The following is an 18,837-nucleotide window of genomic DNA, read 5'->3' as shown; positions in this document are numbered from 1 at the left end:
GTTCCTCTTAACCTCACTGGTCCCATTGCTGTGTGACTGATGTTCGTTCGGAGTTGTATCTATACTTGCTTAAGCTTTGTGATCAGTAATGATTTCATGACTCTTTTTAGTTTCGGTTCTGACTTCTGAGTTTGAAGGAGGGCTGACAGCAGCACTAAAGGGACCTGCTAGTCGAGATCATGATCAGAATCATTTCAGTCCATCCTAACTTCCCATTTGCAGGATTATTTTCACAGCAACAGGGTTTAGAAACTGTGTCCTATGGAAGCTAGCAGTGCTTGAAGGAAAAAACCAAACCTACTGAATGGGCTTTAAATTTTGATCATCTGTCTTACTCGGAAAGGTAACAGGTAAAGAATTAGGGCCAGTTAGAAATAGGAAAAAAAAAAGTTAGACTACTTTTGTAGAGTTCAGATCATGACCAACAAAATTATGGCTTGAAAATTGATGGGTTCTTTTTTTCCTCTCTCTCTTTACTGTGATAATATAACAACAGAGAAGCAAGAACAGAAGTTCCTTTTTGAGTTTAAATATTAGGGTTTAAATAAAAAATTGCTTTTTTGTGAGTGGGAATTGAAAAGATGCTGGAGAAGTGTAAAGGTAGTAGGATACACTTTAATGTGGGACAAAATATTTTGTGATAAACTAGGTATTTAATATGCTATTTTTATTGATACAGTTTTTAATATGTTATTTTTATTGATACAGATATGGTCCTGAACATTGTGAGCACGTGACTTCAAAGATGGACAACTGGGTCCGTTATAAGTTGTGATTGGCCTTAAGCTGACTTAAAGCCATTGAAGAACTTAACAGGATTTCTCTCATTCCTGATTTATGCCTATCTAATTGCCTCACACCACCAGCTTAATCATGTATGGAAGTGCTCGGTCAGTTGGTAAGGTGGAGCCAAGCAACCAGAGTCCAGGGCGTTCACCAAGGCTGCCACGGTCACCACGCTTGGGCCATCGTCGAACCAACAGCACAGGAGGCAGTTCTGGGAGTAGTACTGGGGGTGGCAGTGGAAAAACCCTTTCTATGGAAAATATTCAGTCCTTAAATGCCGCCTATGCTACGTCTGGCCCTATGTATCTAAGTGACCATGAGAACGTGGGTGCAGACACCCCAAAAAGCACCATGACTTTGGGCCGATCTGGGGGGCGGCTGCCTTACGGTGTTAGGATGACTGCAATGGGTAGCAGCCCTAACATTGCCAGTAGTGGAGTTGCCAGTGATACTATTGCATTTGGAGAGCACCATCTCCCTCCAGTGAGTATGGCATCCACTGTGCCTCACTCACTGCGCCAGGCCAGGGATAACACAATAATGGATCTGCAGACACAACTCAAAGAAGTATTAAGGGAAAATGATCTGCTTCGCAAGGATGTGGAGGTGAAAGAAAGCAAGCTGAGTTCTTCCATGAACAGTATCAAGACCTTCTGGAGTCCTGAGCTAAAAAAGGAGAGAGCTCTGAGGAAAGATGAAGCTTCGAAAATCACCATTTGGAAGGAACAATATAGAGTTTTGCAAGAAGAAAACCAGGTTTGTCATCTAATGTCACTGTTGTGTTAGTGCAGTAGCACGATTAAATGAGTTTATTAAACTTGCATGTCACATTTAAGCAGCTAAATTATATTGGTGCTTTTCCCAGGTAATTGATATGAATAAGATGTGTTTCCAACTTGCAAGCTTCTCTTTAAATGTTTCTTGTCAGACCTGTAAGCCACCTCTTGAGTGTTCATTTCTTCTTGCGTGTCATTTGTTTTTTTTTTCCTGGGACTGGTGCTAACCACTCAGTGTCCTTTTGGAAATATTTTACCCAGTTCATAATTAATATTTCTGTAGCGCTTACCTCTTGAAGCATTCTCTGAGATGCAGAATGTACTAACTGCTGACCCCAAATACAACTGAACTGTTGCTGAATGTTGACAGATTGCCAGTAAAACAAAGTTCATGTTACACGGGTCTTATTTTAGAGCTCCAGTTAAAACCTCCAGATCTGCAGTTTTCACAAACAGATATAAATTGTGCTGCTGGCTACATTTAACTACACTGTTTACCTGCTGATCTATTCTTTTGTCACAAGCTGTGCATATCTTGTTATGCAGCTATCATAAAGCACCCTACAGTTTGTTTGTAGTGGTCTGGCTGGTTAGACAATAGGCAGAAGAACAGAGAATCTTGGGCGTCTAGTTCTTCTGTCCCTCTTAAAAGTATCCCTAAATTAGAATAAAACTGAGAGGTTGATTAAAATTGAGGTCTCTTTGTAGTCAGCTCTACTTATTAAAAGTTCTTTTTTTACATTTTCCCACCTAGACCTTCTTGCTAGCTTAATCCTGAAGTAACTACTTGTCTTTGAGTTAAGTGTCCTCCTGTTTAGTTGTTTCTAGCCAAATGCGAGTTAGGCATCTCTCTGGACTCTCCAGTAAGAAACCTCACTACTCTTATGGAAAACAGGCCCAGCGTCCAACTTCCTGAAATCTAAGTCAGCTTTCACCATGACAAAATTACTTTTCCTATTGAGTTTTTTAAATATCCAAGAAAGTTTAATGAAATAGTTTCCATAATTGAAGCATGATCATGTTCTTGAAGCTCTTAAGGTATACTTGCTATTTTAGGCAGCGCTTTTTTTAAGATTTGCTTTAGAAGGTGGAGGGGAGAGGGGAACTAAACTGTTGGAGGAAAAAAATAGTGCTGGTAGTACTTGACATGCTATACTCTACTTTCAGGTGACCTGTCCTAAATAGTAGATTCCTTTTGGTTAGTGACAGTCAGCTACGCTGAAGCTGTCTGAGATTTTCTTTTCACTTTTTAAAGAACTGAGTTGAAGAAAGTAAGTTGCTTTTCCTGAGTTAGTGTGAAATAATTTAATGAACTTGTCATGTAGTTTTATAGCTGTATTCTTACTGAATGGTAAGTATCACAACATGGGATTTGTTAATGTGTGTGACATTTCATTTTCATATGTCTCCTTGGAGTGAAGAAAACCTAAAGTTAAATAATTTTTATTACAAAAGTAGGATTTCCTTAGAAGGAGTCATCCAGTGAAAATTTTAGTTATAGTGATACAGTACCAGTATAATGAGTACATGGAATACCATTCACTCAACTTTATGATGCTCTTTGTATTTCAGCTGCAGGTAGGTATTTTAATTCCCAAATTCTTTTCATTTTTAAGTTCTGTTTTCATACTGAAGAGAATGTCTTGGAATGTAATAACATTTCTTCTGAAATCACTTTTGTCATTTGAGGATGCTGTGGAAATCTTGCAAGAAAAATGCAATGGATGTATGTTTTAGAATGGTTTAAGCAGTTACTAAATATGTGTAGATTGGAGAACAGCGATTCCTCTATCTGAGGTTTTTTTTTCCTTGTCTTTCCTTTATCCCCTAATTAAACATTTACGGATAGTTCCAAACCACTGTTCTCTAGGCAATCACTATAATTATTACCACACTGGTAGAATTGTATAACTTTGGTCCAAAAAAAAAGGGTGCAATTTAAAAGTAAAAGGGTATTATTGCAATGAGCTGTAAAAACTAAGAATGCTAATTAATAGATTATAGTTAGCTAACAGCGTGTCCTAATTAAACTCTGAATTCATTATGTCTTCTATAGCCTTTTGGAGTTGGTCACTTCAGCCCTTTATAAGGAAGATCAGTTTAATAGGATTTACTGTAATTAAACAGACTTCTCTGTTTAGACACTGAACAAGGGATTTCTCTGATCTGTTAGGGGACCAGAAAAATCTCTTCATTACCCCTTCAGCCTCTCCATAAAATGTCTTCCAGTATAATTGCAGGAACCAGTGTTTTAGACCTCAATACGAGTATTTCAGCACATCACTTTTAATAAAGACTTCTCGCGTGGGCAGAACTTGCGCTTTATATTAAGTTTAGCTAAGGCTAAATGCATTGTTAAAAATTGACTCAACTCATGGAGCCAACATGCTGGCCGACTCATGCCATTATCTGATAGTCATCTCAATCTCTTTGCTGTGATCTTGGCTCTTTATTCCTCTATGCACACTTGATTGTTCCTGATCGTATTTTTTACTGCTGTTCTTGTCACCTCAACTTTGAATGATTGAATTGCCTCTTGGTTTTGGAAGTTGTTAAAAATACATGAAAATGTGAGCTCTGGTTGATTGCTACCTCAGCCTCCTGTGAAAAATGCTCTGGTGTCTTTGGGTTTTCTTTCCCATTTCTTGGGAACGTGCAAATAAATCTTGATGTATTGCTTACTGATTTCCAAGAAATTTTCTGGATTCAATAAAGATCAGAGAATGAGCAGAGAGATTAAAGAGCATGCTACCTCTCCTGAGGCAGTCACATCTCCTTTTGTTTGGTTGTCTTCTCAGGGCAATAGGTAGCAGGGATATCTTGGATATAATACCAAGAATATCGTGCGCATGCATCTATATAGCTCTCACTTGGGTTGAGAGTGCTTTAGTCTTGTTCAGTTGTGGTGTTTTCACCAGTTGTGGTGTAGCACAGCTGTATTCATCAGCTACTCTGAGCAAATACTACAGCTGTGGAGTGTAGCATATGCTGAACTTTGTTTTCATCCTTTGTTACTGATCCTGAGGAGCCAGAAACCCCTTTCTTTTCATAAATGGGGAATGTCATTGTCATCTCATTTTGAAGAGCTCAGAACTAAACATGGAAAGTATTCCTGTAGTTAACATAGGTTCTTGGAAAGATACAATAGTTTTCAGTGCTATGTGGATTAGTTAACCAACTATACTTTGCAAAGAAGCCAAAAGGAGAGTGCAAATGATTACTCAAAGGTTAACAAACGCATGCATATCCAAGGAGGAACTGATGGAGCCAATAAACAGGAGCTTGTTTTTGGCATGGTATCACTTTCCTCAGCATGCTTTAGTAGGAACTGTATTTTTCTGTATTGAAAAATAATTTTTTTTTTAGTGTGCGCAGTTTAAAGTTTCCCTGGAAACCTCTTCATTAGAAGCCAGAAGAGCGAAGGAAAGACAGTGAATATTTTTTGCACTTAGATAGAAATAATTTCCCTAAAAACTGGACCATGGTGGACTATGTGGAACTCAAGAACAAAGGAATTCCTCTCAGCTGGAATTTGCTTACAATAAGGTGAATGTCCCTTAAAATAAGTAGTGCAATGCAAATTTGATGTCTTAACGCCCTGCATTGAAATTTCCCACATTTGACTGATCTACATTTAAGATCTGATAGATGTTTCAGCTGCGACAGTGTGGTACTGCTGAAAACATCTTTTTACTTTGAGGTATTTCTGTGCTCTTTTTGTGGTTAGAGGCCCTGTATGTCTGAGTGAGAGAGTTTAACCAAGAAAATATTTCTGAAAGGAATTTCACCTTGCTGGGGGTAAGCACTTGAAGAACCTTCTGCTTTACTGTGATGGAGAAGTGTGATGGGTGTACTCCAGCATTTCATCAGCATTCTTCTCCAGACTTCCGTAATTGCATCCTCACAGTCAGAAATACTCTCCATTTCATAGTGGAATGAGCATCTTTTTAAAATTAAGTTGTCCATGTGTTAGCCTCTTAAATGCGTTGGGTGCTGCTGTTGTGAGACTGACTGAGCTTCTAATGAGTATATTCTTCCTCTGAAAATCAGATTAATTCTCACTTCTCCATTGATTTATTTTTTGGGGTTTTTTTAATTATATTAAAAAAATTGTTTTGATTTGTCTTAGTACTGTGTCATTCTAATACTAGTACCATTCCTGAGTTGGTTAATAGTTGACAGAAAGCTAGACTTTCTCCCATTATGGATGTTTAATTGTGCAATATACGGTTCCATAGTCATTGCTTAAAGGCATTATCTGTATCCCACAGCATTACACTTAAATAATTCTTTCAATGGCAGATGTCTGCCGGCTCTCTAGAATGCTGCCAGCTTTAAGGTTCCCTCTGTCTTTCCCCAGTTGCAGCATGAAATTATAACTTAATTTTCTTTTAGAGTAACTCAAAACTATCTTCTCAAGAGTGCTTGATATCTGAGGCATTTATCAAGTTGCAGCACTTTGTAGTGACTTCAGAAATTGTCATGTAATCGCCCAAGAGACGGGCCTTCTGTGTTCTGTCTTTTTGCAATTCTATAAGGAAATAAAATTAGACATTTTGTGCTTATCTAGGTTCCCCAATGCTCCTTTTCTCCCATGTTTCCTATTGAGGTAGAATCTAATACCCTGAGTTGCTTTGAACTGTAGCGTAGGCTGAACGGCTGTTCCCTATTTGATCCATTAAATGTACAAGGGGGAATACTACCAACTTAAAAGCAGCTTGTAATAAAGTGGGTGATGTCAGTGGTACTGTTGAACTTAATAGTTTAACTGGGCTTTTTGCTATTAAGCTATGGAAGGGATTACTTTAAATTCTGGTCCCCCTCATAGCAGACTCTTTCTATTATAATTCTTTGCCCGCTATGTATTGAGACTGTTCAGACATCACACTCCTAACTAGGGTTGCAGTGTATTATTCCACCATTCAGTATGTATATTCCTGAAAAATCTTGTCTGTGTTACTGTGTTTCTCTAGAAGCCATTGTCTCTTTTGGCATTATCATAATTCTGGTGTTTGAGTTACTAACTTTTTCTCTTAAGTGTTCTTAATTTCTAAAGTATGAACTAGGTAGCTTGAAACTGCGTAAAGGCTTCGGTTTGGAACAGATCAAACTTTCAGTATTCACTCAGTGAACAATTGAACAATGATAGATGATAGCAATAACACAGAGGTATTCCTACATTATAGTTCATTTTAGCAGAGGTCTTGTACTGATACTATAGCTTTCTAATACCAGATCTAGTATTCTCACATGTCTTTCTTACTCTATGTGTTATTGATTCAAGTAGAAGGGAAAGGAGTACTTTTGATGGAACTGCCAGTCCATGGAACAAGGATTGAACTTGTACTAATAATATGCACGCCAGTCTTCATGTATGCCTCCAAGGCCAAAAACTGAAATAGAGCTTTTTTTAACTCTTTCTAGTTTGGTGATATTAGAAAGCCCCATAGACTTGAAGTTGATATAGCAGAGTGGCCTGCCATGACTAAACTGTTAGTTGGAAAGAATAATTTTTGTTCAGCAAAGTAGGTATCTAAGATCCTGTTAACAGTCTGTATAACACTTAAGACGTTAGTAAGACAGAGAAATTTTTTGTATTTAGGATAAATATATGTATATGTATATTCTGAGATAAGAGCTAGAGACCAAAAGAGTTTAGAGGAGACATTTCTGTACTCTGAAAGTGATTACTGTATTGCATAAGTTAGCAAGAGCAATCATGCCAGCTCTCTGAATTAGTAACTGAAGAAAGAAACATTGTGAAATGCCACTGTAGCCTCAGCTGCCAGGAGGGGAAAAAGAGAAGAAACTTGGTAGTGTTCCAGATATTCCAGTGTACAACTCCTTTGAATTCATTTTGTATATACACTTGTGTTTAGTGAACACAACAAAATACCAGTGTTTTTGGTAATAGTGATTTGTGATGATTTGGGCTCCTTGACAGAAATCAGATTACAACAGCTTGTCAGCAGGTAAGCATAGCTATTTGGGATTACACTCCCCCCCGCCCGCCTGCATGGATAATGCTTTGTAGTTTCTCTGTATAATATTTGACATAATCGATGCCCCCTGCTAAATGTAGGGGATCATAATTGTATCTTCATTTTTTTCCTCTGAAGATAACAATTACTAGACCTTGAAAAGAAAGTCAGCAAAACGTAATTTCATAACCCACAAGGTCTACATAAGTATATTTTTACATAGCAGTTGGAGATTTTTATTGGGTCGTCTTGGAAAGACCAGAGTCACCTTTTGTAATGGAAAAAAATACAAGGACAAAGTGTAGTTAGTTTCCTTCTGTGTTGATACCAGTTGTTATATCTAAATGATTTGCTTACTGCTTGCAGTAGCAGTACCTTGGACTGTGAAGCAGAAGTAGTTTTTTTGGTTATGTTAGCAGCCTTGAGAGGCAGGTGGCAATGATCAGTTTTTGTAAAGCTCCATTCTAACTTAGAGATCATAGTAAATCAAGGGGTTTTCTGGTGATTCAGTGATTGTTCTTTTTACTGTTGAAATGCTTTGTAACTCAGTCATGCGCTGTTGTTGTATTGTGTTTTTTACAGTCACTTTTGCTTCCAAAGAATGTTAAATAGTCTGTTTTTCTTTATTTATCCTAAGGGAACGATACTGTTTTTTTTTTTTCTATTTATAACCTTGAACTAAACACCAAAAACTTTTGTACTGATTGGGAGAATTTGGGGCGTACCAATATACATCGTGTTTTACAATTGCAGAGTCAGTGTTTATGTTTAAACCATAAAGAAAAGAAAGAATCCATGGAAGGATTAATTATCAACATCTAGGTCAGTATTTGAAGAGATCTCATGATAACTTGAATTTTTGTCAGTTGACCTCCATTAAGAAAGTCTTCTTATGGATTCACCCTAGGAAGAGACTGGATTATTTTTAAATTAAAAAAAAATATATCCAAAACCAACAAACAACAAAAAACCAACCACACACAAAAAACCAACAAAAACAAACAAACCAAACCCCAAAACCCCCAAAGCATAAAACTGTCATTTTATTGCATGTGTGCTCATTGAGATGAGCATAATCAGATGACAAAATACTGGCATAGAACACTATTGAGAGTGCTTCTAGTGATCATTGCATTAGAAATCAGAGGAGTTAAACTTATGTATAACAGTTACAGGAATAAATACCATGTGACTGGCTTCTTCAGTTTAATTTTAGCAACTTAATTTGTAAACTGGAATGCTAAGTAATGTACTATCATCAGTAAACCTAAGATTTTGATGGCTGTTGCATTTAAAGTGTTTATTCATCTATATACAAGCTTTTAATTTTTTTTAAATTTATGTACTACTAATTTTTCCTATTGTATTTAAATGACTCAAGTGTGTGTGCGGCGGGCAGCTTTTGCTCTTCTCTGGGTAGGGGCTGCCGGTCCAGGATCCCCTTGAAACAGAGAGAAAAATGATTTAGTCCTTGTTGCTCTATGCTGCCTGCTGTGCCTGTATGGATTGCTTTTAATATCTAATGATTGTTGTCACTATTCTGGAAAATAAATACTATAAGCCAACAAGGGTGAGCAACTGTTTGGAGGTAGTTAGATTCCTCCAGAATTTGACTCCACAACATCAAAAGGAACTTAAAGGCAGTATATAGTTACCTAATGATCTCGAGCAGTTCATTGCAAGCACCCAAAATGAGACCAGGTCATAGGGGTGATGGCTTTTCTAATCTCATGCATAACATAGTGAAAATACACTTTTTATTGAGGAATGGAGAAAGGGATGGAAATCAGCTGTCCAATAAAACGATCTTTTTCAATGCTCTGCAAATATAGCAGAGAGGTAGAGAATAAATTCTACTTTTTTAAAAGGTGCTTTGTTAACGCCTGTTGCAGTATGATATCTGCATTGTTATCAGGTTCTGTAGTGTGTTGCTGTGCATTTCTGTTTCTCAGTGGTACCCTTTCCTGTTATTTCCCTTCTTTTCCTCCCCTTTCACATTCCTGCCCCAGTGGGCTGTGGAGAGAAACAGGGAGACAGCCTAGGTTTGGAAAAACAAGCAAGTAGTAAATGGTAGTCCGAAATTAACTAAGCCTCACTGGTATCTGTACCAAAGCTAAGTGTGGTTGCATTTTTTCCTGGCCAATACATACTACATCATCATCATGTTCTTATGAGCAGCACTATCAAGGAGTAGGCATTTCACTAAATACTCTTGCAGTCTAAATGTTTTACAGATGCAGGCCTTCTACATGAGAAAGTATGCTTGACATTAAGTTCATGGATTTTTGATCCTTCTTGTCAGATGATAAGGTAGCTGGTACCTGGGGTTGTTAAATTTTGAGAACAGATGGTCTTCTAATTATATGTCGATGTAGATGCAAAAGAATACAGGGCCATGCATTTCTTTTGATCCTTTTTGTCGCTTGTTTCTGAGATTAAAACAAGTCAGCACATGAACTACCACCATTCAAAGTTGAAAATCTTTTTTCTTCGGGTGCTTTGTACAGGATCTGGTTCTTCCATAGTAGTTGATTGCTCCTGGCATTAAAAAAAAAATATTATATATATATGCAAATCCTACCTTTTTTAATGCAGTGTGATGAGGCTTACATACTTTTTTCCCTTACGGGAGTAATGAAATTGTCTGAGTAATAGTCTGGTTTTTAGTGGAATCATGTCCCAGATGACAAATACTTATTTTTGACTGAGGGGAGGGAAAAGCTTTCTGAACATATGTTTGTGTTGTAGCATGTTGTCTTTGAGGACCTGTAAGTGCAAGAATGCTTATCTCAGGCTTAACCTATTGGTAGACTTGAGTTATTTTGGTCCAGGAAGAAGTCCTGACACTGAAGATAGTGGTTTGTCCTATAGGAGACCTCCTGTCTTGCTGTGAGAAAAGAAAGCTTTTTTTTTTTTTTTTTAACTATTGGCATAATTGATTAGACTTCCCACATTCTAAGTGGATATCAGTTCTCAGATGAACAGAAACAAACTGTGAAGCAACAGAAGTAACTTGAGATAACTAGAGCTCTCCTCATTAGAGAGGCAAGATACCCACACAGCCTATTCCAGCATCTGATCTCACAGCTGTAGGCCTCCATGAGACTTATTCTTATGGCTATATCTCTTTTGAGAGATGGAAGCATTTAATACTAAACATTTGATTTGCTAAAGGATTCAGGGCATCATACCAAAGCTCTTAAGCTCTTACTAGAAATGTTATAAATGTCAAAAGCAACACAGCTAAGAAACACCAACCTGCTTGGAAAGTAAAGCTTTACTGTAGAAGATGCTAATCCTCCATATATAATCCTCCAATTCTTACCTTGGATCTGATCTAAAGAAGCAGTAGATTGATGAGAAAGACATTGTCTTTAAGAGTGGTGACGCTTCTGCAACCTAGGCTAGATCCTTTCAGTGGAGCTAGATGTTATGATTGAAGGTTTCTATATTGTGTCTATGCTGAACACTTTCTTGCCAATGTGCTACAAAACGAAATTACTTTTTCTGCTTTTCAGGAACTGGAAGGTGCATCTCATGCACACAAATGGAAAGCAACTGTGAGATTTTTCTCTTCCACGTAAGAAAAAGGTGGTCTTAGTTGTATTGTAGATTTAAGAAGAGCGATGGAGCGCATAGGATAAGATTTGCTTCTATCTCTTTTTAGGTTAGGGTTTGTTTCATGGAAGTCTTATGGGACATAGTTGTTTATCTGATCCAGAAGAGATTCCTCAGTTCACAGTAAGACTTAATTATTGGTCTAGATTTTTGCATCAACTAAAAGTGCACATATGGAGTTCCTGAAAGTGGTTTTGGCTTCTATGGCAAGAGGTTACAGTATTTCTTTGCTGGATGAGAGAAGTACATCCATGGAAAGGATGACAAAAGCTTTAGGCTGAGGATTAGTGCTAATAGGTAAAATGACAAATCCCAGAATAATCCTAGAAAAAAGAAACGGGCAGAAAGAACAAGCATAGTAAAGGCTTTTAATTAGGTTGTTAGGAGATGCTGTGCCCTGCACTGGAGACTTGGGAAGTAACTGCCTTATTTCCCTCGACTGGATAAACGTGGAGAATCAAATTGTTCAATGATTCAGTATTCATCTCTGTTCAGTTTAGGAGTACAAATGACAGTATTGTGTTTACTAGGTAGAGCATAGTTAAAACACCAAAATTTCAGTGTTTTTCCGATTATGCTGCTCAGTAATCCCAGTGAGGAAGGAGAGAAGAACTTTGGGAGAGGGCAGAGGTAAAAGTCTATATAATTCTTTGATCTGACCAAGTATGGCAATATTTGAGTGTTTTACATTAGTATAACAACTATATAACAAATATGTTTACTTTTCTGAAATCTTCCTTTTGTGTGTGTGTGTTAAAATTAACAGATGTAGTTGCTTCTGGAGATTAACGGCGTATGCAGAGTAATTGTGTAAAAGGCCTACAACCATAGATTTGGATTTTTTTGGGGTAGAGGAATTTCCCGGTCTTTATCAGCCTGTAGATCAGTTGAGTAAAATCAAATTTTTCTGTCTATGGAAGCTTTGATTTGGAGGACAGTTTTTAAGGCTTTCTCCTTCAGCCAGTATTTGACGGGTCAGGTTTGGCTGTACGGTTGTGAGTCTGTTAATGTGTAACCATTTTAATAGTTCTGTGAGCCTAGTTACTCAAAGGAGGGACCTGTCTAAGGAAGCATAGGTATACTTTCATACGAGAAAGTAAATAGTGTGCTATATATGTGCAGTCAACACCATTTTTTACGGGTGAAGAAAAATGAAAAACTCGACCCTTTTGTGATCCTCTTTGCAGAGGGCCTTTGGACCTTCTGATCACTTCACCGTGTCTGGGAGGTTCCAAAGAATGGAATTATCTGCAGTAGTTTATTGGGGGAGGAATCCCCAAAAAGACCTTGTAATAAAACAAGTTCATCCAAACTTTTATTAACACTGAATTCATTTTGGCTTGAACTGTCAGATGGTTTTGACAGTAAGAGAAGTTTTAATAAGTACGCTTTGGCCGTGATTTGTGAGAAGCTCCATGCACATATGTCACCAAACAGATGAAATAAGTGTGGGTACTACTGTGTGTGCTCAGGTTATGATTTGTAATACCAGAGGTCTCAGCTTTTGCAGTTGTGTAACATGCTAGTGAGATCCTACCAGTAGTTCCACAATTAATCCTTTATAAGCCATTTTAGTTGGAAATAATATGCCTTCTAATTACTCTTACAAAACCGATCTTACTTTTTTTGAGCTTTTTTGTTTTAATTAACTAAATATGTTTATAATTTGACTTTAAAATTGGACTTTGCACTTAACATATAACAATTGAACAAATTTGATGGTTGTACTGCTGTTATGTTCTCTCTCCTCCATCCTCCTAGAAATAAGATTAAAAATACAATGTTTGCCATTTAAGGAAAGCTCCAAGTTATAATTTCTTTCCAGGAAAACCTTGTCCTTTTTTTTTTTTTTTTCTCCTAAGGCTGGGAATGCATTCAAGACTAGCCTTCTAAAACTGCATGCTGTGTTTTCTCAAAGCAGAATCAATTTAGTGTGTACTTAATCAGAAATGATTCCTCTCCTTCTTTCCATTTGGCTGAATCAGCTCAAATCTGTATGCCTTTAAGAGGTTTAAGGTCTGCCTCTTTGTTGACTGTGTGAGAATTGACGTTCGTTCATATTTAGTGTCACTTTTTTGTTAATTAACTGTTTATAGTGTTTCATGTCAGACTTCTTTAATCTGAAAGACTGGGAACTTGTGGAAGAAATCATTAATTCACTTTCTTTTATACTTAATACAGTTGTTAATGTTTCTTTGTGAACTGCTGAATGCTAGACGGTCTTTGAAGACTGATCTGGAAAAACTAGATCTGTACTTCACAGGTTGAACTTGTTAGCGGGTTATTTGGTGTAGTAAGACCTGATTATAGGTAGACAGTAGTTGATGCTGGGACCCCTTCATATATGCTGTATATAATTTGGCTTTTTAACTCTTGACTAGATTTATTCAAACATTCCCCTGCACATATGGTTTTACGCTATGTGAAGGAGCGATACTCAGTTCACTTCTTTATTTCTCCATTAGGGACTGGGGTGTGTTTGTTGTGTGCCTGGAGCAGAGCTTCTGTTTTAGTTTCCTCTTATTTCTATCTAGTTCACACACACCAGAACTGTTTTGTGAAACCAACCAATACAAGACAAGGAGGAACTATCTGAGGATCTTCCAAACAGCGCTGCTGCTGCAAAATAAGAGGCTGTTGGGGATGTAGTCATGTTTGTACAGCTTCTAATGCTTGAGCCTCTGAGGGAGTTTAAATACTGATGAATTAAACATTTCAGCACTCAGGAAGGTATGTGTTATTTCCATCAATGAATACATATTGTAAAATATTTCCAAACCAGTGAATTGGGTTAGAGATAATGTGATTATTCAAAATCATGTAGTTAGTGGTTGCCATAGTTTGAGATATCGGAGAATTTTTGTCCTCTGTGCTAACCATTAGAACGCAAAATCACCTCCTGCTTCAAAAACTAATTGGGTATATTAAGTGCTGTGAGCTCTTCAGACAGGTATTCATGAGAGCTCTGTAGTGTACTTAGGTTACGCTTGAAGCAAGACATCTTTTATTATTGCCACCTTCTCTTGAAGGGTGTTGAGATTCAGCTGTCCTGCACAGTTGACATGTATTTCTCTGTGATTAAGCAACTCTGTCAGTTAATTTTGTTAACCATCTGTGAGTGAAGGTACTGATTTTTAGTAGTGCACCAATAACAAGAAGGGTCAATATGCCATATAGGCTTATATATAACTGAAACAATGAGATGAGATTTTGCTGCTGAGCACTTTAATTTTTTGGACTTCAATTCTGCTCAATTAGAACTTCATGAATAGCAGACTTTACTACAAAAATGCAGAAGTAACTTTTTTCCATTAAAATGGGTCATTTTAATTCAATATTACTATATTTTCACTGCTTTTTCATTTTAAGAGGGAATAGACTATATTTGTCTTATTTTTTTTTAAAAATTCTTATGGGATGGACAATATTTCTGCCCTTAATCTTCCATTCGGTTAGGCTTGTTTTGTTGTTCTTAAGCTATGAAAATCATTTTTTTCTACTTTTTTATTCATATTTTTATATATTGCAAATAGAAATGGTGATTAACTTGCAAAACTTTTTACCATATGAACTGTTTCTTATAAATCTTAACATTTTTGGAGCAATTGGAGACCTGGTAAAAAGCCCACATTTAATTTATGAAAGTCACTTTCTTGACTGAATTGGGCAACAGATTTGCACACAGTAGAGTAACTAGTAAAGTATTTCGTAATTAAAAAGGCAGAACGTGACTACTTGAATTTGGTGGCTTATGGTCTCTATTAGTCCTCAAGTAACTGGTTGAGGTTCTGCCAGGTATAACTGATACTTTGCATCCCTTGTACAGTACGTCATAAACCTGAATTACAAGTAATGAGCGATACTGTGTTAGTACTTCATCAAGTTACAAAACTGCTATTAATACCATAAACAGATTCAGTTTTCAGTAGGAAACTTCTTCCCTTTTAATCTTTTTAACACATTCTGAATTAGCATCTCGGTTGTTTTCGGAACTTTTGTCTATCACATCAGTTTTTTCATCATTGAAAGGTGCTATTAAACAGTACGTCATTAAATCAAGAGAATAGGAGCTTATGTAAAACATGAAGTGTAAAGCGTTAGAGATATAATGTTATTAGAAGTAAATGATTGGTAATTATTAAGAGTACCCTCATATACAATGCTTAACTTGGTAGCTAAAATGGATGTTTTTTCTTCTTAAAGTCTTTTATCTCTTGATTTGTGATCTTTTGGGCTAGTTTCCTCTTCCTTAAGCACAGTTCCTTTCTTTTCTGCCTTCAGCATTGGGCTGGCTGTTGGGAAATGAGTAGCATAATTATTCTTATGTCACTTTCAATGTTGGAATCATTTAAATTGCGCCAGTTGAGTTTTGTGCAACAAGTTATGCCCTAAGGCATAACACATGTATCCAAGCTACTCATTTAAATGGCTAACATGGAAGCAAGTAGGGCCCTGTTTTTCATGCAGTTATAAGAACTCCATGAACATGCCTCATGTTCAAAGCACAGTTTATGTTGACTTCATAGTTGCACATGATTTATGCATCTTCTGAATGGCCAACAGTCAGGTCAACAACAGAATACTGTGGATATCATAAATTGTATGGAAATGTTTAACCAATCTGACAACACCCGACACAAACTCTCTGTTGTCTTAGCTGTATTTTTCCACTAATCTCAGTTTTCTGCTCATTCTTGATGCGTCTTTAATTTCTGTAATAAAATTCCAGATCCGTTGGGCAGTGTCAGTAATTACTATCACTATGGGTTTTTTCCACATCTGTTTAGTACCCTTCAGTCTCTGCACCGAACGAGGCACAGTTGGTATTGTAATAATGTGAGCACATATTCAGCATATGGAGAATAAAGCAGAATCAATTCAGTATAATTCCACCCAAATATTAGGAAGTCCTGAACTTTGCACGTATTTTTAATGTAGTTCTTGGATGGAATTTGCTTTAAAAATGCTGTATTTCCACTATCAAACTTAAATAACTTGTCATTGTTGTCCCCTTTTGCTGATACTAGTTTTAGCGAGTTGAGTGAATTCTTCGGGTGAACTGAGTGTTAGGGAACTGTTCTGGTTAGAGTGACTTAACAAAAAGGCTAATTTTCACATGACTTTATTCCTTGAACAGCAGTGCTGAGGGAAATAAGATTAAAAGATATAAACTTAGAACTGTGAAGATACTTATTATTGTAAAACATGTTTTGTAATGAACTCTAGAATGAAATCAGTCTTGCTTATGCTGACACTCATGAATCATTTATTTCCTGCTCAAAATGTCTATTTCCAGAACAGAGTTTGGACAGAAGTGGTAAATGAGGATTGAATTTTCTTTCAATTTTATAAACTCACTAAAAATACGCCTCAGTTTCTGAAGGTTCCCATTCTCGGGCAAGTGTTAAGGAAAGGAATAAAGGCGGTTTTTCTCAGCTCCTGCTTGTGGACCTGAGGGATTTATTCAAGAACTCTTAATGTGAAAAGTAGATGAGTGTTGATCCCCTAGACAGATTACTCAATTTCTTCAGCCTTCCCACTTGGCTTCCTACATTCTCCCACAGTATGCAAATAGAGAGATAACACATCTGAACAAAATGTTGCATCTTTCTGTGCTATGCCGATTTGCTTAGGTACTCGAGAAGATCTCCCAGGCCTCTGTCATCAGAGGCAGCGTTCAAGGAGAAGAACTACCAGTGGTGAATTGAATGAGGGTTGAGTCAGGCATTACTTGAAAGAACTCGATCCATACAAGGCCACAGGATGAATCTGAGGGTGCTGAGATTGCTGTCTGATGCCACTGGAAAGCTTATTTCTATCATCTTTAAAAGACAACAGAAATTGGGGAGAGGTCTCAAACAACTGTGGAAAGGCAAATGTTACACAAACTTCAAAACAGGCCAAAGGACGAGCCATGGGATTACAGGCTGGTGCGCCTTGCTTCAGTCCCCAGAAATATTGTGGGGTGAGTCCTTTTGGAACACATTTCTGTGCATGTCAATGACAAGATGGTGATTGGGAACAGTCATCCTGGATTCATCAAGGATAAATCATGCCTGACCTCATTGCCTTCTGTGATAAAATGTCTGGATTTGTGGATGAGGAAAGAGCAGTGGATAGCATTTATTTTGTCTTTAGCAAGGCTTTCATCGCTGTCTCCCGTTAGCAAGGCTTTCATCGCTGTCTCCCACAATATTCTTGTCATTCTAGTTAGAATGCTATGCTCTTAAGTGGTTGGGCAGCCAGATGGGTAAAAAGCTAATTGCATGATCAGGCTTAGAGTCTAGTTATTAATGGATTAATCGCTACCCAATTGCTTGTAACAAGCTGAGTCCTGTTTGACATGTTTATCAATGACCTGGATGGAGGTGACACCAAACTAGTGGGACCAGCTCATAGGCTCAAGGGCAAAGCTGCCATTCAGAGGGACCTGGTCTGCAGGAATGAGCAGACAGAAGGCTTATGAGATTCAACAAGGATGAATGGGAAGAAAGAGCACCTTAGAAAGGTAGAGTCTGGGGCCTGGTTGGTTAAGGAGCAGCTCTGCAGAAAAGGATTTGGGGGGCCTGATGGACAGCAAACTGAACATGAGCCAGGGGTGCGCCCTGGCAGTGGAGAAGTTTATTGTGAAGTGATTATCTCCTTCAGCTTGGCACTTGTTAAACCACATGTAGAATACTGTATCCAGCTTTGGGCTGCCCACTACAAAAAAGACATCTATAAACAAGCGAGTTCCTTGGAGAAGTACCAAAGTGGTTAGTGAGCTGAAGCACAGGCCGTGTAAGAAGAGGCTGAGGGAATGGGCCTTGTTTAGCTTGGAGGAGAGGAGGCTTTGGGGGGATGTAATACCAGCCTTCCTGTACTATGAGAAGGTTATTGAGAAGATGGAACCAGGCTCTTTACATGCTGCATGGTGGGAGGATGAGAGACAGTGGGCATAAATATAAATGAGAGGTTCTCATGGAATTTAGGAAAAACCTTGGAGGTTTTCAAGATCTGACTGGATAAAGTCCTGAGCAAGTTAGTTTAATGTCATAGCTGACTGTGCCTTGAATAGGAGGTTAAACTAGATGACCTCCTGCTGTCCCCTCCGACATGAATTATTCTATCATAATTCTGTTTTGAAACACTGACTGGCATAGTGTATTATGTGTGCTTAGGTTTCTACCCTAAGTCATAAATGAACATGACTTTCTGTAGTCATCTTGCTTCAGAAGGGTGTGGAAGGGGTGCTATATGTGTACAGTGTGTATCACTGCCAAGTTATGTATAATTGAAGGCACACTATATTGGGGAGTTTTCAAAGCCTGGCATCTTGTTATGTATTCCCGTAAGCATACTAAAAGTCACCAGGATACTTAGGTAAAGAGTAAATGCATTTTCTGCAAGTCTCTTTCTAAACGGGTGCAACAATTGTGATTATTTTGGAAAGAGATCTTTGCTTTTAATTTCTGATTAAAGCTAAGTTGGGACTGATCAAGAAGTGTAAATCTCCCATCTAGCAGTGCTTTGACATCTATAGGTTCACCTGCATGAGGTGATAGAGAGAAAAAAGCTTAGAAAATCTTTAGTGAAGGAAGGTATTGTTCTCTGTCTCCGGGGCCATTGTTAATGTGACCTAAGTTTTCCAGTTGTCTAAGCCTTGATGGTAACCCGAGGTCTTTTGTTCTTCCATA

The 18,837-nt window shown here is 37.7% G+C and overlaps 1 protein-coding gene across 2 annotated transcripts in view; it reads left to right on the top strand.

The window, feature by feature from the left end:
- The first annotated feature begins 748 nt into the window (after positions 1 to 748).
- Positions 749 to 18,837, top strand: part of ERC1 (ELKS/RAB6-interacting/CAST family member 1) — a 310,978-nt gene continuing 292,889 nt past the window's right edge. For both annotated transcript variants that reach the window (XM_009332891.1, XM_009332890.1), the window contains exon 1: positions 749 to 1,542. In XM_009332891.1, the coding sequence (XP_009331166.1) occupies positions 874 to 1,542 (669 nt within the window). In that variant the 5' untranslated portion in view covers positions 749 to 873. The remainder of the gene's footprint in view (positions 1,543 to 18,837) is intronic.

The sequence above is a fragment of the Pygoscelis adeliae genome, unplaced genomic scaffold, assembly GCF_000699105.1.
Source record: "Pygoscelis adeliae isolate BGI_AS28 unplaced genomic scaffold, ASM69910v1 Scaffold38, whole genome shotgun sequence".
NCBI classification, from domain to species: domain Eukaryota; kingdom Metazoa; phylum Chordata; class Aves; order Sphenisciformes; family Spheniscidae; genus Pygoscelis; species Pygoscelis adeliae.
This window is presented reverse-complemented; position numbering and strand designations above follow the sequence as displayed.